The sequence below is a fragment of the Pollicipes pollicipes genome, unplaced genomic scaffold (genome assembly GCF_011947565.3).
Source record: "Pollicipes pollicipes isolate AB1234 unplaced genomic scaffold, Ppol_2.1 Scaffold_4295;HRSCAF=5057_pilon_pilon_pilon, whole genome shotgun sequence".
Taxonomy (NCBI): domain Eukaryota; kingdom Metazoa; phylum Arthropoda; class Thecostraca; order Pollicipedomorpha; family Pollicipedidae; genus Pollicipes; species Pollicipes pollicipes.
Genome location: NW_023596461.1, coordinates 25,810,125 through 25,834,688, shown reverse-complemented (window position 1 = coordinate 25,834,688; position 24,564 = coordinate 25,810,125). Strand labels below are relative to the sequence as shown.

The window sequence follows — 24,564 nt, the reverse complement described above, 5'->3', positions numbered from 1 at the left end:
CCGTCTGGGCTCAAGGCGCTTTATCATGGCCCCGTCCCGTCCCGTTTGATCCCACCCAGTTTCAAGTAGTCACGTCTGATGTTGTCGCACATCGTCTGATCCCATCCGGTTTGGCTCGAATACTTCGAAATCCGTTTGGTCCTATCGGGTGGGTCGGGAGCCATCCTGTCCGTCTAGCCCCATTACGTTCCATCCGGTTCTCTCCTACTCTGTCCGATCCCGTTCGGCTCTGTTCAGCTTCGTCTGATTCCGTATGGTTCCGTCCCATGTGATCCGGCTTCATGCGGAACTATTATCAAGTTTGCAGCAACGTTTGGTTTTGTGACGTCACAAGCAGCTGACAGTGTTTGTGACCTATACCTTCTCCCAAATAGCTGCCTGCTGCAAGCCAGGATTGAGTGTCGGTGGATGCGTAGCAGGAACTGGGTACGCAGCGTGGCGGTGTGAGGTAAAACGCAATGCACGGTTGTTATATGGTGCATGCAACTAAGTGAAGATGCTAAACATATTTTAAAATGTGCTGTGTATCTGCGGGTGTAAATGTTGCATGGGTTTTGCTCTAGATCGTTCAGACAGTCTGCGTAGGTGCGAAGCCGATACCGGATTTACTGGGGGGGGGGGGGGGGGGGGGACTAAACCAAGGCCCCATAACAATGATAACATCAGGAAGGAGCTAAACCATTTATATTTAATACCACAGGTTTTGCCACAGGCCTAATACCACAAGATAACATGCCCGAAGCCGACAGAAATTTGTCCTTCGGTGACCCCATGCTACGGGAGGGACAAAACGGTCGACCAGGTCTGTTGACAGCTGAGCTCCGAACACTGATCGGCATGCATCCGAGCTCCGATCGACATAAAACTTTCGCAAATGGACGCCGCTTATTCGATAACTTGTCTTGACATGACATGGTGACCTTGGGTGAGGCTTAAGGTCACCCAAAATAAAAAAAACTGGAAAAATAGTCCGCAGGCAACCCGTGCTCCGAGTATGGGGCCGATCGGCACCAAACCTTCGCCAATCGATGTGCCATAGTCGATAACGTATCCTCCGCGGGGCATGGTGACCTGGAGTATGGTCAAAGGTCACCAGAAACGGCTGAAACCACCTCAAATTGGCTTGCACGCAACACCACGCTCCTAGGGGATTGGAACGGTCAACATCCTTTGCGCCATTCTTCACCATTCTATGCGCCATAGTTGAAATCCCTGGTTCCATCCAGAACATGGTGGCCTTGAGTTAAGTCAAAAGTCATGAAAAACACCTAAAACCACCGAAATTGGCTGCAGCCAACTCCTCACAGCCGAAATTCTACCCTTTCCAGAACATGGTGACCTTGTCTCAGGTCAAAGCCAAAAAAGACCCCAAACCATCTAAGTTTTCTGCGGATAACCCCGTGCTCCGAGTCTGTGGTACCAATCAGCATGAAACCGTCACCGATCAATGCGTCATAGTCGATATCCAATCCTCTCCAGAACATGGTGACCGTGGGTCGGGTCAAAGGTCACCAAAAACGGCCGGACCCACCCGAAATTAGTTACTAGACAACCCCATGCTCCGAGCTCACGGAACTGATAGGCACCACACCTTCACCAATTGATACGCCAATAATCGATAACCTGTGCTTTCCAGAACGTGATGGCCTGGGGTCGGGTCAAAGGTCGTCCAAAATCGGCCATAACTGCCTGAAATTAGTTGTTAGACAGGCACGTGCTCCGAGCTTATGGAACAGATTGAGACAAAACTTTATTATTATGAAATTAGGGCGTCAGTAATCTACGCCGAGCCTATTCGACTGATCAAATCCAAACCTTTACCATTCGACACCACACCATGACTAAACCATCCTCTCCAGGTGACGCTAACATTGGGTCAGCTCAAAGGTGAACAAAGTCGTCCGAAATAAAAAAAAAAGCGCTGCGGACAGCCCCATGCTTGGTCTATGCAGCCGATCGGCACAAAACCTTTATCAATCGATGCGGCATGGTCGATAATTTACGCTTCGGAACATTATGATCCTGGATTATGTCAAAGGCTACCAAATTTGCCGAATGCTGTAAAAATTAGTTTGCTGATAATCCCATGCGACGTGCACATGGAGAACACAGGTTTAACGCTTAGTTTATGGTACATGCTTGGAGGCCATGCCTTGACTAAGAATGGAGATCCCGTATAGTTTTTTTTTCTCTGCAATTTTCGGTACGGCCTAATGGGATAATTCTGAGTTGTTTCCCGGGTAGTCAAGTACACAACTTTCGATTTGTTTGGCTTAAAATAAAAGAAATGCTTTGGTATGTGAAAAGATCATGCCGCTCCCCCCGGTGGCAAGATATTTAACTCCTTGGAACTAATCAAATTATTGGAAGAGTTAATTAACTTTTGCTGCAATTGCAAAAGTTCCCCATCCATGCCAGTAAATGGCATGTTCCACATTTGAAGGCATTAAAGCAAGCACGAAATGTGATGGAAAAGGCTTCCTAGCCACTACTGGTATGCTCTCATTGCAAAATACCTGCCAAACAACAAAAATTAACTGTTTAGTAAATATGCTCCTCAATACGTCATCGTTTGATTACGTCATCGAGCGCGTTTATGACTTCAGAGTCGCTGCCAGGCTAGCCTTGTCAGAATTGTCGATGTAGCGGACGGCCTGACTCACTTGTGGTACTTCTACGCGTCACAAGCTGGTGTTAGTGGTCTGCACGTTTAAAAGAGTGTTTCAAGCGCTGTATATATATATATATATATATATATATATATATATATATATATATATATATATATATATGTATGTGTGTGTGTGTGTGTGTGTGTGTGTGTGTGTGTGTGTGTGTGTGTGTGTGTGTGTGTGTGTGTGTGTGTGTGTGTGTGTGTGTGTGTGTGTGTGTGTGTGTGTGTGTGTGTGTGCGTGCATTTTGACATTTTCTCTTGGTAGTCTTATGTACGTGTTCGTGATTTTATGTACTTTTATTTGTATTTGCATTCTCTGTTATGACACCATTCTTACGTCATTTATGTTCCTGTCTTGAGTCTACCGTAACCAGTACGACTGCCCAAATGCCTGTATGATTATCACTAAGCGTGGTTTGTGCTGTAGATACCGGCCCTCTCGTCTTCGTTCTTCCTTTATCCTGCATCCTTGCGACGCCCCGCTTATCCGGGACAGGCTGCATGCGCCAGCCATGAGTGGGCTGAGCAGCTTCCTGGTGGGATCCCCGTCCAAGCGCTAAGCACACACCCCGCAGAGTCTTTATCTCTCTTTAGTTCCGTCCTAGCTCTCACTATGTGGACTTGGTTTCGGCGGTGGGTCCCAGGTGCGTGTAGCTCTGCCCCACCTTTATCCATTCTCCTCCATTCTATAGTTCTGGGATGATTATTGCTGGCTGAAATGGCTCTAGTCCAAAAAAACCAAATGACCAAACAACCAAATGTGCTCGGCACTTGCATTCAGGGCGTTCAGCTGCTTGGAAGTCGACTTCTGCCGATGGAAGTGGGGACCTGGTAGGAGTGCTAATGTTCTCCAGACACGACTCAGCCAATGGTCATATTTGCATTGACCTCGAACTCAATATGGCCACTGAGGAAGCGGAATGCGTGCGACGTCTATGACGTCATACATTTCTTGGCGCATTCAAAATAGGCGGCGCAAAATAGTCCGCGCAAGTTCCACAGAGAGGGCAGTCCAGATAAATGGCACAGAAGAGTTGAAACAAGTCATTAGTTACACGGATGGAGTTACGTTCAGACTATCGCCCTCGCATGGTGTGTTAGCTTGTACACAATGTTCCGACCAGTTCACTCTCCGGCTGTCGTCGGGTACTATGGAGTCCTACCAATGGCTGGATGAAGGCGGGCTTGCAGCCATGCATGTGTCACGTCCCGAATCGGCTCCTTAGAATCACTGGGATTTGAACCAGGGTCTTCTGATTGCGACTCTTTTGCTTTACCAACTGAGCGTGTCTTGGCGGTTGTCGGTTGTTGAACTTGTCCTTCCCGGTTAGTTCAGCTCAGCCTATCAGGGTCACAGATAAAATGATCCTTGTGAACGAGATTTGTTACAGGACTGACTATGATTCCCTTACGCTACGGTCATTCTTCATTTACGTTTCTCGAAGTCCTCGGAAAAGTGATAGAAGCCTAATTTTAATTATGTCTGAGAGACTGGAAACGTGATGGGTTCCATTGCCTTGGACAGATCTGACGGCCAAAATTTTAAAGTTTTGTTCATGGAACTAATCTGGTTATAATACAGTAATGCGCCCAAAAGTTCGTAGCTTGGGAGTGATGAGGGAAGTGGAGGATAATGATCTCGAGTGGTCAACAGTTTCAACATGTTCATCCAATATAAGGCAGGGCCTGGGGCCAGCGACAAAAAAAAAAACACTGGGAGGAGCGTACGGAAAAAACCGAGAAAGCTGGAGATACCCAAAGCGCGAAGTGACCCCAGCATGTTGCGGGCCAGTGGCAGCAAGGGTGGTCAAGGTTCACAGGTATTGAATATTGACCCTAAACAGTTAGAATATCTGGTAGAGTCAAGAGGCTCTGAAAGTATCAGAAACTCTGTATAGGTGAACGTAGAAACGATCGGGGCTTGCGATTATTTCAGAAGGCAACTGGAACAGCCGTGAGGTTTCCGAAGCATTCAAGGGGACCCACGAGCGCGGAGCTCAGAAGCAGTGCGGGTGGGTGGTGCGGGGGGGGGGGGGAACAACGTGCTATGCAAGACGGTAGGGCTAATTTTGATTATCTCTGGATTTATAGGAGCATGTTAGGCTTCGCTAAGTCGGAGGTGGCCTTGCCTGGTGTTCTGGCGTCCTTGCATTGCTTATATATATATATATATATATATATATATATATATATATATATATATATATATATTGCATGGCCAGGCTGGCTCCGTACACCCGCATTTGGAATGACCACCCGTTGGACCATTGGCAGTTACTTTGGCCGCAGCAAGTTTCGCCATTTCAAAGGCACTGCGGTAGGGATGCGTTGCACTACAGTTGGCTTCTGCACTAAAGGGTTTTCTCTGTGATCACAGGGCAGTCATGGTGCAGGCTTGGTACATGGCCGAGTTGGGTCCTGGCGACGACCAGAGGCTGCCCCACAAAACCGATCCTGTGCAGCCAATCACCATGGAGGAGCTCAGCGAGCGCACGGGGGTCCTCTACTGGAAGGTGCGTATTGGATTTTTTCTGTTGTGGTGGGCTCGCCCTAACGCTGTGGTGTGTGTCACATGCGTCGATTGTTTTTTAAGGTGTATGTTATCAGTAGGTTTGGAAAAATACGCGTTTCGGAAAGTGCAAGGCATGAATACTGGAAAAGTTGTTTTTTCGTTCAAATGAACTCATGCAAACTCTGAAGTCCATGTGACAAGTTTGAGCAAGAGCGCCTCGTCCCCACATGAAGCGTTTCTTCATGCTTGAGGCGTTGCGGCTTCCCGTGATCACATGCTATTGGAGTCGGTACCTATCACCAGGGGAAACCCGCCGCTCAGGCGGGAGCAGTAATAACGGCGTTGTACGAAGTGGCGAATTTAGGCAATCATCAAGAAGGGGTCACCCAAAGTCGTGAGGGATCTGGTCCGCTGAAGGCGTTCGCCACGCTTCACTCTAATTTTACCACGAAATCAAAAACTTCGGGTCTCATTTTCTTATTTTATCATTTTCAGGGCGCCCGATATTTCGAATTTTGCTGGAAAGCAGCCAGCCTTTGTCGATGGATACGCCGTATGGCTGCCCCAATAGATACTCAGCAGGGTAAACATAACCTTGCAATACCCACTAGATTTTCCCGCAGTTTTCAGGTTGCAATAAACGCATTTCGTTGCACCCGAACAACATGAAAGACGCACGTATTAGGGTGTCACGCCGTTTTTATCCATGGGACGAAGTGATTAGTGACGTCATATAATCAGGATCTGTATGGTATGTCGTGTGAAGGTTAGCACCAGTGATAACGGATTTCTGCATGGAGCAGCGAACGAATTTCTACGGGGAGCAGCATCTCTGTCTGTATTCATCTCAAGCTGCATGCTAAGTGAAGCTTCGATTTACGGTTCGGAGTAGATTTGTGAATCAGTGTCGGATTTGCCTGACTGCCTTGTACAATAGGCGGCCTTCACCCTGCGAAACAAGATCCAGCAAACAAACGAAAAGAACACCACGATGTTGCGACGTCGATACAGCTCACGAGTTTGCTTGCGATGACATTTCTTCAGCGACTTTTTCAATTTTGCGCGCTGCCTGGCGCGAAACAATAATAGCACGTCCCCGGCCAAACACGGATCGCGACAAGTTTCACGCATCTTTGAAGGCATCGAGTTCTGGAAGCAAAGCCTTCGTGATAGTTTCACACATCTTTGGACGATCTGGGAGCGACGTGGGAAGCGACACAGGTCCAGAGGATGATCTCGAGCTCTTTGTGCAGCGCAGTCTGACACATGTGCCCCGTCACGAGTGGCTCAGCGGTTCGTCCTGCCCACGTGACCATGCTGAGGTACGCCCGCGCCCCTGTCCTGCCCACGTGACCATGCTGAGGTACGCCCGCGCCCCTGTCCTGCCCACGTGACCATGCTGAGGTACGCCCGCGCCCCTGTCCTGCCCACGTGACCATGCTGAGGTACGCCCGCGCCCCTGTCCTGCCCACGTGACCATGCTGAGGTATGTCCGCGCCCCTGTCCTGCCCACGTGACCATGCTGAGGTACGCCCGCGCCCCTGTCCTGCCCACGTGACCATGCTGAGGTACGCCCGCGCCCCTGTCCTGCCCACGTGACCATGCTGAGGTACGCCCGCACCCCTGTCCTGCCCACGTGACCATGCTGAGGTACGCCCGCGCCCCTGTCCTGCCCACGTGACCATGCTGAGGTACGCCCGCACCCCTGTCCTGCCCACGTGACCATGCTGAGGTACGCCCGCGCCCCTGTCCTGCCCACGTGACCATGCTGAGGTACGCCCGCGCCCCTGTCCTGCCCGCGTGACCATGCTGAGGTACGCCCGCACCCCTGTCCTGCCCACGTGACCATGCTGAGGTACGCCCGCGCCCCTGTCCTGCCCACGTGACCATGCTGAGGTACGCCCGCGCCCCTGTCCTGCCCACGTGACCATGCTGAGGTACGCCCGCGCCCCTGTCCTGCCTACGTGACCATGCTGAGGTACGCCCGCGCCCCTGTCCTGCCCGCGTGACGTGACCATGCTGAGGTATGCCCTCGCCCCTGTCCTGCCCACGTGACCATGCTGAGGTATGCCCGCGCCCCTGTCCTGTCCACGTGACCATGCTGAGGTATGCCCACGCCCCCCAGCCCAGCTCCAGATTACTGAAGAGGTGGGTTGGTGCGAGCCTCGTTTCCTAGTAGCTAGGATTTTATTCGCTGCTGTCTACCACGTAGCCTTCCTTGTTATCGGCTACCGTGGTCACGAGAACGCTTTCAGGGTGCGCGAAACACACGCGTTACGCACGACCTTGGGCTCATGTCCTGAGATTCCGTTGCCTGCAGTCTCAGCAGATCCGCGACGTGGAAGAATTGAGCAGTGCTGTGTTGCTGTTGTTGAACAGTGCTGTGCGATTGCCGCGTAGTTCGGCTGTGACTTCGCGACCTCGGAGTGTACTGCGATGTGTGTGCCGCCGTGCACCTCCTCCATTGGTCAGAGCATCGGCCTTGTAACTCACTTTTGGCGGGGTGGGTGGGTTCGGGTGGCCTCGGCGCTGGCTCAGTGCTCACGGCTGTGGTGGTCTGCGGTCGGTGGCGGCGGCCGCTCAGGTTTGATGAGGTCAGAGGGCGAGGTGGACCGTCCCAAACATCTGGGGACATAAAACTTCCTGCACATAATTCTGCCGCTGAAATGAAATTTCACGAGCGGATGGCGGGGTCATTGCTCATATAACTCACCCTTATTGGCATAAACGCCGGTTCTGTAAATCTATCCAGCCAAAATGTTCGGACTAAATTTGCACAGAAAAAGGGAAGAAAATCATCTGCTTCACCCGGCTCGTTAGACATGCTCGTAGCTAATGCGTTCCAATGGTGGGGCGCATCCATTCAAGACGATAGTGCGGAGAACTCTTGTGTGCATGGCGACTCATGGCGGCGGCCGCCCAGAGGGTTGAATGGCAGGTGCTCATTTATGTGGTAAGTCGTTAATGACATCTCGCCTTCCCATCGAGACCAAGGTCTAATGAGGTTAATAGAATCATTTCAGGAAGCAAAACTGTCTGGCACACGTCGTGCGCGATTGTCACGATGAAAGGGGGTTACTCGGCGTGCGATGGATGGAACTGCACACGTCACTACGTTGGATCCGGAGCCGGGTGCGATGCTAGACGCGTTCACTTAGGAGCGTCACGTGGTGGTCACGGGGACGTCCGACGCCGCGGATGACGCCAACTATCTTAGCGAGGGGAGCACGTGTCTTGTCCACGGACGGATGCTCTCATTTTCAGTGGTGACCGGGGCGTTGTGGTGCGGCGGTAGTAGTGCTCCTGGCGGAGTCTTCCTGCCTTCTGTCTGTCTGTCTGTCTGTCTGTGTCTGTCTGTCTGTCTGTCACATTCCTCAGCAGAAATATGCCAGTGTCAGCCGAATGCCTATGGGTAGGGATTGGGAAGCTGGCCAGCTGCTGAGAAGATATCCGAGCAGGGCCTGGGCTGGGGAACGCCCTTCTTCCCCAGAGGCGTTTCCAAGCTGAGGAGCCGCCGGGCGGACTGCTCGTCGTGGAGACGCCTCCTGACAGTGGTATTCGCAAGCAAGGATTCGGGCTAGATTTTGGATACGGACTTGTATGCGCTAGAATGGTGCTCAGCGCATAAACTGGTATCTGTCAAGAAGACTTAACCTCTCAAGGTCTCCCTTCAAAGTAAGATTCGTGGTCTTATGTCAGGAACCCCACATCACCCAAGACATACCGTCTGATGTCGGCGGCTGATCAGAATCGTCTTCCGATGATTCGCTTTTCAGGATTGGCGTTATAATTCGGCAATCCGAGACGATAACGCGATTCAACTCATGAATGGTGGAAGCGCGTGTACTCTCTAAAAATACCCCTCCCACGCAGCGCGACACTATTCACCCCATAGTAATGTCAGCAATCGATCTGGAAGCGACCAATTCTGCGGTTTTCGAAATCGATTTCTAACACTCGCAGTCTACAGTCTACGAACAGCGTTACCTTCAGCAACAGGCTACCGCCTAAACCAAGTGTGATGGAGACACAAAAATGACAAGCGAAAAGCCGGGTTCACAGTGATAAGTATCCATTCCAAATATGTGCCCGTTTCCCAACGCTTTGATCGCAATATTCCGCGAATTTCGTCGGTGCAAAGTCCTTTCGCCGGCCCGTCGCCGGTTGCGAAGCAGCTGCACAGTTGCGCTTCCTGCGGAAGGTCTCTCGCGCGGCGGATAAACAAGCGTATGTCTGGGAATTCGGCCGCCGGTGGTCGTGGCCACCCCCGACCAAACTTCGGCTGAGACAACAGCGCGCAATCGTGTTGGCACACATGTGCGCACCTGTATGAAGATGGCAATGCGTTATCCAGCTTGGATTGTAACGCTTGGATTGACGAAGCATCTCGCATATGGCACACATCTTGACATATATGTGTCATATTTTGCATATACCCCAATGATAGTTTAAGCCGGAAATGCCAGATTTGGTACGCCGTATTTGATAATGAAAATTTCCCGAGGCTCGGTACTCATCACAACGCACTCGCTGAACACTATTAAATGTTTGGAACCGAATCGGAATGCAACGTGTGACGTCCTTTCGTGGAATTTGACTTACGATGCCCAGTGAAACATGCGTGAACATCGATTTTGTTAAATTGATATTTTTAAGCAGCCTTGCGTTCATTCCAATTCATTTGAGTGGGTCGTTAGTTTGTATTGAAGATACGTAGGCCTCGTAGGGTTTAAGCGTAAAATCAGAAGGCGTCTCATCCTAGAGCGCTAGAATTATAATCAAACTACAGCACTGAGGTAATGAGTATCCATTATGTTAGCGCGTTACATGCTGTCACCCGTGCTAGAGCGGACATGCAAGGTCTGGATGCTTTTCAAGAGCTCAAAGTATTACTATATGCCTCTGGCTCAGATGTAGCAACTCGCTCCTGTTTTAAAAGATAGTGTAGCAGGAGGGAAATTCGCGCTGTGTGAATCGGAGTTCCTTCCTCCAAGAAGATGTCATCTTTCCAACCTAGCTTTTCTGGATTTCAATGTCTGGTGAGTTCCAGCTCTCCTGATATTGTTATGCCTCTGATAGCTCTACCGGAGACATGCGGACGCAAATTTAAGTATGACGGGGCATTTAGCATAGAGACGTGACAAATGTGCAACAAAAATGATGTGTTGTATGTCACTTCAAACGCAATTCCTATAAGTTCGCCAATACCATTTCCGTACCTCCATCAATCACGCAATGATGATGTGTGGGAAAGCTTGGAACAGATGTTGCATAAATATACGAAGGTCCTTGCAGCGGATATGATTATAGAGGCATGGCGCTGACTGATTTGTGGGCATATCTTGGCGGAAAATGTTCTTTCAAATATTTTGGCAGAAGATTTTGCGCTATGCATGCTTGATTAAAAACGACCGCTGATTCCGTATTAATAAGGTTTCTGTTACCTCGTTGTAGGTTCCGGGCTTTCAACTTGGCGGTATAAATAGAATTAATGGGGCTTTACGTCTCACCGACTGCCAGGGTCATTTCGAGACGGTAACTTTGCAGTGTCGTTAAGGTGAAAGATTGCTTGTACAAGTCGCTCATATTCGTCGATGTCTGTACGCTGGAAGTTCCTTTTCGGGGCTGTGATGGACGAACGTGTTGTAAAGTTGAAGGTGTTGTGATAGGCTCCCCGCTTGGACTTTTATTCGCCAATTTTTTACGGACCATGAAGAAGTCGACATTATACATTGTGATGACAAAAGACCTGATGTTTATTGTCGTTATGGGGACGGTATTGCTGTGCAGATATGGGATACTGAGCGACTGGAGCCGCTCAAAAACGCACTTGAAGAGCGCTTTGGCTTAAAACTGACAAGATAACTAAGCATAGATAACGTAATACCCTTTCTTGACGCGACCGTTAATGGCCGAGGACAGCGATTTAGTACGACTGTATGCAGAAAGTAGACTTACAACGGGTGTTTCTTAAGCGCTGACAGTGAATGTTCCCAATGCTTCAGAATTAGCGTCATAAGATCATTTCTTAAGCATGCATTTAAGCATTGTTCTGATTGGACAAGAATACGTTCAGAATGCTACGAATAAGCTAATCTCGATGAACAACGCTCTTTTTCAAATTCTGATGTTGAAAATGAAATACAATGACACATGACGACACACTTTGGCAATAAACCAAGACAAGATTCACGATAAACCATTCCACGATTGCCCAAAACAAGTGACATCCGTTTACAAACAAGACGAAAAAGATACACGGAGGAATCATCTCCCGACACGCGTAAGGTAAGAGCGATCACAGAATAGACATTGTCATTGGTTATCGCAACACACCTTTCTCATGAGAATCAGCCCCAACGAACTAGATAAGCTGAATTTGTAAGCTTCTTTCCATGCATTACCTTGGCGTAATCGCGACTCTTACCATGTCTGATAATGCTTATACGCGACGGGACACCTCCAGAGCACATGTGACACGAACATTATAAGACATCACCATAACTGACGGACAACATTGACATCCTTCAGATATGCGATGTCAGAAGACGCGTTCAAATTTGGGAAAGCGTGACTAGCTAATGCTCTCTAGCCCTAAATACACACTTACTGCACAACTCTTCAGCTATGAAGTGTTGGCCGATGGCTACTGTACATGTGATTGTGGTTTTGTGTCATTGCAGTGTTCCTTTTACGGATGCGTTTTATGCGCACGCAAGTAAACATAGGAATATTTGTCTTTTCTGTCCTAAAAGATTTTCTGAAGATAGCAATGCGCATATTTCGTCCTTAAAAAATCTCATGGCTTTTCACTTGTGCACTTGATTTCTCTGCCGATGAGATGAGGCCTTGAAACGTTAGAATATCCAGATATCGACACATATGTAAATCAGTTTATGCGAACAATCTTTTACCTAAACGACACCGCAAAGTCGAAAGCCCGGAACCTCGAAAATGCATCTAGAACCTTATTGATGCGGAATCAGCGGTCGTTTTTGAGCAAACGTGTAATGTGATCGGTGGTTTTATAATTCGCAAACTGTTATGTTGCTATGGGTGTCACAGCATCTCACATAATGAGCACCTCAACAACAACTCATCGTCAGGCCGCTTGGGTGAAACGTGCTTGCTTGATGCTGCCAGGCGATGGCAGGCGGGCTGGCGGCGCGCTCAGTATGTGACTGGAGTGACTGGCAGGGCTGCGCAGGCGCGCCCTCACGCCCCGATCAGGAGGCTCAGCGGGACCCGGCTCTAACTGGAGGTCGCCGGGGCGAACAAAAGAAGAAAAAAGACCCTCCGGCCTCAGCGCCGCGGTCATCCGGTGCGACTGCTACGTGCTGTGTCGCCCCGCAGGTGGGGGATGAGGACGTCGAGGGCTCGCCTCTGGTGGAGAAGATCCGTGCCGAGCGAGGTTACAACTACAAGGACGTCATCACCGTCTCCCCGGGCCGATTGGACAACTTCGAGGCGAAGGTGAGACAGGCCCCTGAGCTGGAGTCTCGATTTGTCCCACTGCCTCGTATTCCGCCGACGCTCAATTAGGTGGTTTCCTTGTTTGGGACGGAGATGACTGTGTTTATTGTTTTTAGCGGACCCACAGCTGCGTTATGTTCGTCCGGTGTGAAGGCCATCTTCCCGACCCTCCACGGTTGACCAAGGTTATATGGGTTTACGGAAGGTTGGAGACGAGTTATTGGTGTCACGGATATAATAATTGATTGGAGTATCGTCCTCGACTGGTGTGACAAACATGCCTCACCTGGTCCTGCTCCTCGGTCATCCACCGACGAAAGAGTCGTCTGCGGAATTAGCCGCGGCGCACCCAGATATATCTCCTGCTCTGCACCGTTTTAGTGATGGATTTTATGTTTTCTCCGCCGTCCATTTTTGGTCGGTTGTCTTGAGCTGTCGACATTACCAGATGCTGGTGTGACCATTTCCCAATATGACTGGGGATAAATGCAGGACAGCCAGGCGGCAGGCGTCATTGCCGTAATCTGCGTCAAGCTGCCTGACACAGATTCACCGGCGAGCAGTGCAGATCGTAATGCAGTCGACCGTGGGCGCCAATGCGACATAACTCAAAAAGCAAGTGACATCCACAGTGATTGGGGCTGTGAGGTCCTGCGTTCCCACGACGTCGCCGAAGCCGCGCGGGGTCCCTGGCCCCGGGTGGCCGGAAGAACGCAGGGCGGCACTTTTGAAACGAAGGCCGGCGTTCGAGGTTTTTGGTCGCTGCGCAACTACAGACAACCTGATGGCGCATGAAAAGGGCATAGCATATGCAAGAATACTAAACGCGAGGCAAAACCGCAAAACCGCTCATGGAGTATGCGAATCTCATCTCATATGTGAATGGCTTAAATCGTCAAACAACGCCCGCTGCAGTGTGGCGGCGAGTCAGATGCGTCCCCGGCCGGCAGGGTCCTGAAGTCGCCTTTCACGTGGGTGGTAGGATGATGTCGCTACTTACAGAGAGGTGAAGACGAATCTACAATTGCTGGCATGTGCTATACTAAGAGTTGGTTGGAACGTGCAACGTTCAACTGCTTTCTTTGTGCTTTATATGGTTTCCGTTTTTCAGGCTCCGATCGCCGTTGCGAGGGAATCCTGCCCAAGTTCAGGTGTTCCTCGCTCCAGTCATTTCCATTTCCTATTCGATGTATTCCTCATTCACGGGCTTGACATAACGGTTCGTTGAATATCTGAAAGTCGCATAAACTGCTGCTAACTTGTCAGTGCCACATAAACCCCTGTCTCGTGAGTGCCGTCCTGGGTGAGCTTCATGGTCGAGTGGAGATAATAAAAATAGATGATGTATTTTCGTGGGGCGGCTGTGGTTTCATACACCTATGGTATCTTCCATCCATCGGGCGCATCATTTGGGCTTTAAGCTCGTGTTCGTCATATCCGCCTGCTCAAATTCGTGCATGGAAATTATCCACTCGGGAAGCGCCATGTTGCTACCTATGGCAGTTCCAACCGGCTGCAACGTATAGGCGGCAGTTCTATCACCTGTCAAGGTATTCCCAATTACAAGGTACCGGAGGGCTTGAGTCCTGTTTTAGCTCGGATGTGGACATGCCCACTTGTAGTTCATTTTTCCTGCCTGTTTTGATAATCATCAAAGTTGCGCAGCAGCATGGAAATGTTCTGTTGTTCTGTCAGCTCGATTCAACTAATAATGATACTTCGGTTCTGTCAGCAGCATGGAAGTATGCTGACAACTGGAGTGTTTCATATAATTCAGTTCTGTTCTCGAAGTGCTATGCTCGGTTCACTGCACTGTTCACAAATGTTACATCAAGCTGGCGTCCCGGCACAAACTGTATTAGGCTACTCAATTGGCCGCGGCCACGTCACCGAGCCCCCCCCCCCCGGCGATCAGTGATCACGTGACCAGACCGCTGCTCCGTTCACCGGCACCTCTTTCATCTCAGCAAGAAACCGGCAACACAAATACGAAATATTGGAATGGGTGCAGGCCTCTGACTCTAACGATTTCTCTTTTGCAACACCGGGTCATATCATACACTGGGTGAATGTCAATCAAGGATGTGAATAATGCAACGGCAGCTAATACGGATCATATTCATAATGGTTTGGATATTTAAGGCGCTTAAACTGTGTCTTATATATCTTGCTGTGATGGATACTTTTGTCTAATTAATTTTGTGAACAATGACAATTGATTTTTAAATATAATTAATTTTTTCTCCAACTGGCCGCGTTTTGAAGAATATTCAGTTGTCTAGCATTCCTTTCTTGTTCCCGTCATTGAAAGCAGGGTTTCAATAGGATGCATTTAGCATCTTTTGAAACACGATTCGTTTTCCATCCATTCAATCCGTGTGGCTTGAAATTCCAAATTCCGATCCGGTCTCAATCCGGATGTTTCCTAAATTTTCTGGTCCGGTCCGGTCTAATACACCTGGCGAATCCATCTTCTATCCATGTAATTTATCCAATCTGTTAACTGCTCTATTGGGCACGCATGAGCTGGCAAAACGAACCATGCAACTCTAAAGGAAGCATATCGTTTGACCACACACTTGACACTCTTGCCCACACACTATCGCTCGACCCCACCGACATGTTATGAAGGAACGCAGCATGAACGATATGTAAAACCACACGGCCATGAAGGAAGACACACAGAGTAGCTGTTACGTACATAAAAGCGTTTATCCTCCAGGATCGCAGGTGGTTTTCACATGCGCCTCCTTGGTCCTCACAAATCACTGGCAGACGCGCGCCTGAGCCGTCCGGCCGGCTCGGGCGGAGCGGCCGGACCTCCTCCGACGATACGTGTCGACACGGTCCGGCCGTGTCCGACACGGTCACTGACACGGGCTCTCCCACACCGTCTGAACGGCAACGAGACGGGCCGGAGCCGACCGCGGCCGTGCGTCGGGTCGCGTCCAGCTAGCGACGTAGCGGCGTGCGGCGCCGGTAGAACTTCATGCCGGCCAGCGCCTCGGGCGACAGGAAGTCCGTTGGGTCCAGGTAGCCGGCGGGCAGCGGGCGGCGTGGCGGCTGAGGCTCGTCCTCGGCCGGCCCGAACTCGCCGGCCACCTCCGGCTCGGGCGCGTCCAGACCAGCGCCGGCCAGCGCGGCCGGCTCACGCCGCCGCTCCGCCGGCATCTCGCTGCCCGCGCTCCACCGCCACCAGACGCAGACGCCGGCGTAGGCCCACAGGCCGACCAGCAGCAGCGGCCAGGCGAACACGAACAGCACCAGGCTGCAGCACGCCTGGTAGGGCCACGTCAGCACGCGCAGCGCCAGCAGCCACGCGTGCACAACGAACTCGACGAACGGCCGGAGTATGATGGAAGCCTGCACAGCGACGCAGTGCAGGAACGCGAATCCTAAGGAGACCATGCCTGCGCCTGGAGGGCGTGTCGACGACCACCGGAGCACGTCACCGGGGTGGTCCGCCTGCTCACCGTCCGCCATGGCTGGGGCGCGGTGACCAGGTCACTAGGACGACCGGCCGTGGCGGCCGACGGGCGCGGCGCTGCGCCGGGACGACGCCGCCTGCTCGTGCACCAGACGTTTCACCGACCGGCGCCGACCCCCCGCCTGCGCACATCGACAGCCAGTGCCGGCGGGCGGCCGCTGCTCTTCGGTCGCGTGAAGATGGCCGGGCACGATCTCCCAATCACAGCCCGCGGCGCACCGGGCCAGCGGCCGCACCTCCACCTACGGCCGGCGTGCGGATAGCGTGGGCCACGTGACCACAACGCGGGTTCAAAGGTCACGGCGGCCGCGCACTTCGCCGGCCGCCAGCGGGTCGGAGTGTTTACCTCCGGGGCGATGCAGCTGTGGGTCGGCGGTGACCTTGACAGCGGTCGTCAGCTGGCAGCCGCCTGACGTCACAGACAACGACTGACACGGCGTAGGTAGAATGAAACGGCAACGAAGCCTTGAGGTCCCAGCACAGTTCATATACTGACCAGCGTAGCACAACATTGAGCCTTGTTACCCAGAGCGTGAGTTATATTCATAAAAGTGACGTCATGGTTTAGAAACGGGTTTTTTATGTAGAAAACAGTCTTCTCGGCCCATTTATTCCTCTAGCTCAATTATGGGGGCCTCCATGATCCGAATTTTTGTTAGTTTGTTGTTTACGGGGAGCTGTAATGCCTGAAAGTGTCGGGAGAAAAGGGGCTTCCTGACAATTTGGAGGGGCAGAAACATACTTTTGGCTGCTCCCCCCTGCAGCGGTGTTCCTGGCGGTGGCACGTAGTTTTGGTTGTGGGGGATGAGGGTGGGATTAGCCACCGGTGCTGTTTGCTCCGGAGCTTATCACTTGATGCTCATTCCCAAATTTTGGGTACATTATGTCATAACATTTGCCAACTTCACTGCTTTGCTTGTACCCTCAGCTGTTACGGTTTTAGCTGCCGTTGGGAGCAAACGCGATTCTTAAATCGGTGGAGTGACGTAGTGTTCGTAGGCGCACTGCTATTGGCGACAAACATTTGCTTCTATGGGTCGGTCCAAATCACGTTACGATAGACGGTAAGCTGGAGAAGTTCAAACGATGCAGAAGTTAGACAGGCATGCTGCATTGTCACAACAGTTGTACCAGACTCTCAAGTAGAGGAACGAGTAGAGTACGGCAATTTCGGAATAGGGCTGTGATAATAAAAACGCTACAGAGCTGAATGTGGGTCGGTGATTTGAAAATGTTTAAGCAGACGTGAAAATCGCCTCCGGAAGTCGGTAGCGAGGACATTCAGCATCTCTAGGTACCCCGGGTCATTAGCTCAGTTTAACCGTGTTTGCGTTCCACGCCTCGATTTTGCACCACCTTGTTTGGGAAAGGCTTTTTGATCACGACGTTCCAAGGAAGTAGACCTTTTGATGAACAACTAGCATACAGACGGGATTATAATTGGAAGCGTTGTGGAGCACATTTGACGGACTGAACGTGCCCGCAGTTTTGGACATAACTTGAGCACTTGCCGCTGTCGCTGTCACTGATGGTATTTGCGGGGGAAGTTGGCCAATGTGATTTTGCACTTCCGAAACAATCTTGGAACTGAGCATATTCCATGTTACGCATGGATGGAGGGAAGGATGGATGGAGCATAACCAAAGTGCTAGACAGCGTAACGCCACGCTCAAGTGTGGTTACGAATTACCCTAAATCCTTTAAATGCTTTGACGCGTCGTTGTCCCATGTCGTTGGATTCCTGTCATAACAAGAAACACACACGTATTTGTTCCACGCCTTTAGCTGGGTAAGGGGCCAGACGGACGTCATGCTTAGGTAGCCCAGCTTTAGATAACCCAGCGTAACCAGTGCGGAATGGTGGGGCTGAAACGGCCACAAATGCAGCTCGTTGTTGTAGGACTGCCCCGTTAAGTTTACTTAAGACTAGTGAAATGATTAGATGTACACTGGTTCTGTATGCCTGAGATCGAGAGACATCTTCTGTGTGCATACATTACATATCACACACATGGGCGTACCATGTGTATGACATGGCTCCGCATGGTGCTTCAGTGTTCTCGTGCCGGCACACTGCGTATCTCAGATCCAGATGCGTGTCACGCAGCTCCCAGGCAGTGGGCAGCGCTCTCCTCCGCGCTTGCTCCGTGCCTGCCTCAGGTGAAGACGTGTGCAATGTGGCTTTCGGCGACGCCAGCGCGCTCTCACCGGCTCCCTCCCCGCCCCAGATCAAGATGTTCTTCGAGGAGCACCTGCACGCCGACGAGGAGATCCGCCTGGTGCTGGAAGGCTCGGGCTACTTCGACGTGCGGGACCGGCACGACCGCTGGGTGCGCGTGCTGGTGGAGCGGGGTGACCTGCTGGTGCTACCGGCCGGTATCTACCACCGCTTCACCTGCGACGACAAGGTGGGCATGCTGGTGGAGCGGGGTGACCGGCTGGTGCTGCCGGCCGGCATCTACCACCGTTTCACCTGCGACGACAAGGTGGGCATGCTGGTGGAGCGGGGCGACCTGCTGGTGCTGCCTGCCGGCATCTACCACCGCTTCACCTGCGACGACAAGGTGGGCGTGCTGGTGGAGCGGGGTGACCTGCTGGTGCTGCCGGCCGGCATCTACCACCGCTTCACCTGCGACGACAAGGTGGGCGTGCTGTAGGCGCCTCATCTGGATGTAATTTCCACTTCTGTCTGCTCTTTGTACCGCTAAAACCAGCATAAGCTGGCGGAAGCTTAGAGTGCCATAGTTGCATCTTTTATCAAGTATAGCATGTCATTGTTGTCACCGCTTTCCTAGCCAAGTGATGAGGAAAACGAAGTAATTCAACGGAATGGTTAATTGTGTAAAAGTACAGGCATGGCGAAGGAATGGTAGCTCAAAATGATAGCGCCTTAATTTAGGTGAATTAGAAATGTTTCTCAAGTAAAGGGAATTGGTGAAATGAAATATGTACTGTCAGGCCCTGCTGACTGCGAATTGGTCAGTTTTGGGAGCTCTGTGCTTGTGCCTTTGTTACCTGAGTATTTTCTGTTCTATTATATGCTGCACACCTTTAATGCCCTTACTCATATGTATTTTTGAGTTGGGTCTAGTGGTTACCATCGTTTGAATGTTTAGACATTCAATGAGCTTTAACGTTTTGCAGAGAACAGTAATTTGCGTTGTTCTCTCACGATGTCGTATCGAGAAATTAAAAGGAACCAGCTGCATTTTAGCTCCCTAATCTTAAAAATGTGCTGTTTAACCTGTTAAATTGCCTAGACAGCTCCCGCCACGAACTAACGGGTCCTGCAGATACTAAAACGCCCGACAGCAGGTATGGTGAATGGGAATATTTTTTGGTGATTGAGGCGATAACAGATGTGAGAGCCATCCCTTGTTACCATGAAGATAATGCCAGAACCCAAGCCAACTAAGGTGAGCTGGCTAAGTGACTGAAACGCTCTCCGCAGCCAAGTTTATCGGTTTGCGAACATGGGGGAAGGTGCGACTTTTGTGGCAATTTAAGTTGCGGAGTCCCACTTGCGTACGAAATACACTGAAATTATACCTTGAAAACAGAATGGTTGGCCATGTATCTGCTCTGCAGTGGCACAGGCAGGGGGGGGGGGCACAGGAGCACGTCCTCCCCCCCCCCCCTCCTGTTAGGTTCCAAGGGGTCCGAATGATCCTTGAGACCGACTTTTAAGGGTCCAAACGCCAGCCGGAGATCGTATGCAGGAGCCCTGGCCAGTAGGGCCTTGCACCCTAATACCAGCCCGAGGGCCGTTTTCGCCGACCGGGATCTCCTGAGTCGATAAGGGCTTATATGCCGATCAGACGCTACCACACAGTCGGCTCCAGCCCGAGGGCCTAGTTCCCAAGCAGGGAAAAATCCAACCCAGCGTCTGTCAAGCCCACAGTGCCTAACAGGGCGCCCCATGTTGGCAAGGGGCCCCGATTCGGTCAGAGGCAGTGTTCGAGGACGCCCGAATAGAACCTGGAGAGAGGGTGCCGGTAGTGTAGTGGTAAACGCGTCTGCGTTAACCACTGCGCGTCTGGGAAACCAGAGGCACGGGGTTCGATTCCACGCGGTGACCGCCCTTCCTTCCAAGGTGAGAGGCAGGCGACGCCATATAGCCTCAGCAGCTGAGTGCGTCATAAAGCCCCAATGACAGAACCTGGAGAGCCCATCGGGACCGACAATCAAGGACCAGTTGGAGGACCGAAGGGCACGAATGACTGGCAGGCGTCTTCTTTAGGGATCCCGGCCTGCGGACAGGCCCTCAGATGACATTCAGGGGGCCCTTTGCCCCGGTTAGGGACCGCCTGAGTCGATATGGGCCCATTTGTGGGTCAGACACCACCAGAACCACTCAGTCGGCTCCGCGTCGATATGTGCCATTTCATGGGGGTCCACTTCCCGGGGGTCCATTTCCCAAGCACCAGCAAGGCGGGGCCCGCGATTTGCATTGGCCCGAGTGCCTGAAACAATGAGGGCATCGGCCAGGGGCCCGCAGCGCTTAGCAAGGGGTCCGGTGTCAGCAAGTGGCACCGAGTCGTCGCCAGGAAGTTGCGTTGGTCGAGCCCTCTGATAACGAAAGGAAATCGGGAACGTATGATGTGAGTTCACGTTGAGACAATGGAAGGACCCTGTGCCTGTCAGGAGCCTCAGTAGCGATCTGTGTGCCCGCCAGCAAAAGGGCCGTCAAGGCGAACTGAAGTTAATGTGTCAATTATTAAGTCACCTGTTGCGATCAGGGGTCTTGCTACGTCGGTGAAGATTCCTGCGTCGATCCGGGGCAACCGTGCGAGTCAGAAGGCCTATCGTGTCAAGGAGGAGTTCAATGTGATACGATAGACCCTTCTACGGGCCTCCGGACCGGTGAGGGGACATCGCCCCTGTGTCACCAGAATGGGGGCTAGAAAGCACCCCGCGCTGGGACGGAATGGCCCTTCAGCCTTGACCGGGGACGATAACAGGCCCCCTTATGTTCTTCTCAGTGGGCGCCTCGTCTGAAAACGTAACGGGCTTAAAGTGTTGAAGATGGGTCGAGATGAGTCCAAAAATGGAAAGGCCAATACATGTTGGCCTGAGAACGTGCATTCTTTTGTGGAATTAACTAGTGAAACGAACTACATCGACAAGTTTGAGCCCGCGCGCTTGCAATCTTTGAGCAGGAACAGCGACGGCCAGGGTTACGGTTCCCGTAAAACCGAACGACGTTGGCCACTGCGAGTGACATCAGGCGGCGGGCGCTGTGCGCGCGAGAGCGACCGCCGTAAAATCATGCTTCCGAGAGTTTGGTTTCAAATAACTACGTACCGTTTACGGTTTGGACTTGATCGTACCAGCGGGCACCTCCTTTCGAATTTTGAGATTGTCCTCTGGATGTTACAGCAACACTAAAAATAGAGGTTCTACCTGCACTGCTCCAGTTCCACCACCAGATTTTCGTCCGCCCGTTATCCGCCACCAGTGTTAGCCAAGGGGCCGACGCCGAGCAGCTCATGGAGACTGTACCTAGGGCTTCGAGGTTTTTGTTGTTAAGATTTTCGAGCGTGCATGTTTTACACTGCGTTACATCATGTTTCTCACGAATCGATTCTGACTAAATGTTGACTTTTTCAGGCAAACATGGGTTGGTCTCATTAATGCAAGTTATTGACCCATTTCTGTCCACAATTTACATTCACAAGGTCCTCAGTATCTCTGTAGGACCCAAATCGAAATTCTGGTGAAACTTGTGAGTTCTATCGGTTAGGAAGAGTCGAGTGAACCATTGTTAAATGAAGAACGCCGGTGATTTATTCCATGTAGTTGTTTGACGCCTGATTTCTTCAACTTTTCCTTTTACTTCAAAATGCAGACACATGTTATCTCGCCAGAGCTTTTTGCTTCTATTCCAGTTGTATAAGGAAACGTAGTAAAAAAACAAAGAATACCATGCCCCTCTTTAAGAATTGGGTCATATCAGGCAGCTGTTTAGGGATAAGGCGCCTTCCACCGTCAGGGGACCCTCTCTCAACCTCGTGCGCCTCACATTGCCAAGGCTCTGGCTGCGACCCTGCTGCTCTGCCTTGATTATGTCAGTCAAAGAAATGGATGAATTTGTAATTATTTACCGTTTTGGTAGTCATGACCGACGTTTAACCCAAAGCGGTCGGTGTTTTGACTCGATAGTGGTCACAATAAATAAGTCCGTGAAGCTGGGTATTTTGCATGCCCCGAGCGTCCGCTGGGCAGGCTACAGTATCTCGTTACGGAGAGCGGCTTCGGAAACGCGGCATGCCTCCAATCATCAGGGCTCCTATGGGTCGGACAGTTTTGAGATTCGATACTGATTTGTAATCAGCATGTTCACGTGCATCGTTAGGTCTTCGGTATCTCTGCGCGAGGGAGCCGGGCCGTGACGTAGACGAGGTCTGGGCCCGGTTTGCATTCGTGTAACTGAAGAATTAAAAATGTTACCTTTGCAGTGCTTATTGGATAGGGACGCGAAATCAAGGTAGTAGTGCAATGTTGAAGTTTTTCTCCCCACGTGTGAGGGCTCAAAAGATATTGCACAATTTTGTATGAAGCCGTGATCCTTGTTGCTGAAAATTGCGTAAATCTGCGATTAGTGGCTGGAAATATTGCCGGCTTCTAGAAAGTGGGAAAGCGGGCAATATGGGCTGAGCCACTGAATCTCGAACTTTGTTCACAGTTCAACAGCTGACCCCACTCGTCAAAACATGTTTTTTGCACCATCACCGAACATCGTGTTCAAATGTGGGTAGTGATGCGTTTGGAATGGATGCATACATTCCAGGTACCATATATACATTGCCCGGAAATCTAAGACTGGTTGTGAAAGGCAGCCTTTTCGGATGGAGAAAATGCAGGCCATTAAAGTGGTATGAAGTGGGCGTTTTCGGCATTATTCTTCTCCCAAATTTGGGGATTTCTTCAACCTGGTATCGATGTGGAAGCAGAGTATTTTCTTGAAAGTGTGACACACGGAATCCAATGTCAAACTGAAGTGTGTAACAGAAAGTGTCGAATGGTTAATTTTCAGGTGAAAGGAATAGTTAGTTCTTCAAAAGCTATGATCCGTGTGAGAAATTTAGACGTACTAATTAACTGGGTCGGCAAATGCTGTTTTTTTTTGGGGGGGGGGGGGGGTGAAAGACGAAATGGGCGAAAGCCTTTGGGTAAAAAAACGTGAAATGAGTATGGAATAAATATTAAAAATTATTCTTAGAGAATTAAGATCCAATAATGAAATGAGAAATTGAAAATTTGAAATAACAATTAAAATCCGACAAAAGACGTGAAACGATACGTGAGGCGGCCTCTTTGTTTCTTTTTAGTTCTAGACGCTCTTGCACGGCGCAGTTTCTTTTTTTATCTCCAGACGGTCCCGTACGACGCATTTTCCTGTTTATCTCCAGACGATCTCGCACGGTGCAGTTTCTTTTTTATCTCCAGTCGGTCCCGTACGGCGCATTCTCTTGTTTATCTCCAGACGATCTCGCACGGCGCAGTTTCTTTTTTATCTCCAGACGGTCCCGTACGGCGTAGTTGCTTTTTTATCTCCAGACGGTCCCGCGTGGCGCCGCGTCGGCATCCGTACCCAAACCCCAGAGGCGTGGCCGGGCTGGACCGCACCGATGACTGACCTTCAGCGCCCCGGCCCTTTTCCAGGATTACATCAAAGCGTGCCGCCTGTTCTGCGGCGAGCCAGTGTGGAAGGCGCACAACCGCAGCCCGGAGACGGAGGCCATGCCGGAGCGCGGCTCGTACGTGCAGCAGCTGCACGGCACCGCCTGAGCCAGCCGGGCCGGCCCGAGCGACGGCCGCCGCCGTCGTTTGCCCAGCGGCACCACGCGCTCCGGCCGAGGCGGCCGCGCCGGAGCCTACAACAGCTGTCTCATCAACATGCATTGATTTATGTACGCCCTGTAATCTGTCGAGACGGTAATGTGCATGCGTCGTAACTTGGGTAAAGGGAACTAAATTTGGAGCGGGCTGCGGTTGCGAAGCTGTCGAGTAGTCAGCAGTGCTGTCGTGTTTGCTGGCCGTGTCTGCGCGACACCAGCACGTGTCTAGGCCCGACCGGTATCTTGCAGACACGGTGGTAGCTGGTCATTGGAGCCATCCTGCCGCCCTCGTTAATATGACGAGGTGGTGAGAACGGCGAAAAGCGAAAGGGAATTAACAGGGTGGGGCGACAGGGGTGAAGCCCACCTCAGTATATGTGAGTGCCTTGTGGACGCTTTTACGTTGTATGATCCACTCCGATGGCGTCTGCGCTGCGGAAGTGGGTCCTAGAACCAAGCCGGCTTATTGTGCGCCGCTCCTCATGTTATCCATGGGTGTGTCATTTGGGAAATAGCATATTTTCTAACGGGAACAGTCTGTGGTGCAAACAGTCTGTGTGATTTGTTCTCTGAAACC

The 24,564-nt window shown here is 51.2% G+C and overlaps 1 protein-coding gene across 1 annotated transcript; it reads left to right on the top strand.

The window, feature by feature from the left end:
• The first annotated feature begins 399 nt into the window (after window positions 1-399).
• Window positions 400-23,961, top strand: LOC119096433 (1,2-dihydroxy-3-keto-5-methylthiopentene dioxygenase). Its single transcript, XM_037219341.1, has 5 exons — window positions 400-448; window positions 5,052-5,187; window positions 12,540-12,659; window positions 18,375-18,554; window positions 23,812-23,961. Exons 2-5 carry the CDS (start codon window positions 5,059-5,061, stop codon window positions 23,935-23,937), a joined length of 555 nt encoding a protein of 184 aa, XP_037075236.1. The 5' UTR covers window positions 400-448; window positions 5,052-5,058; the 3' UTR covers window positions 23,938-23,961.
• The last annotated feature ends 603 nt before the right edge of the window (window positions 23,962-24,564 follow it).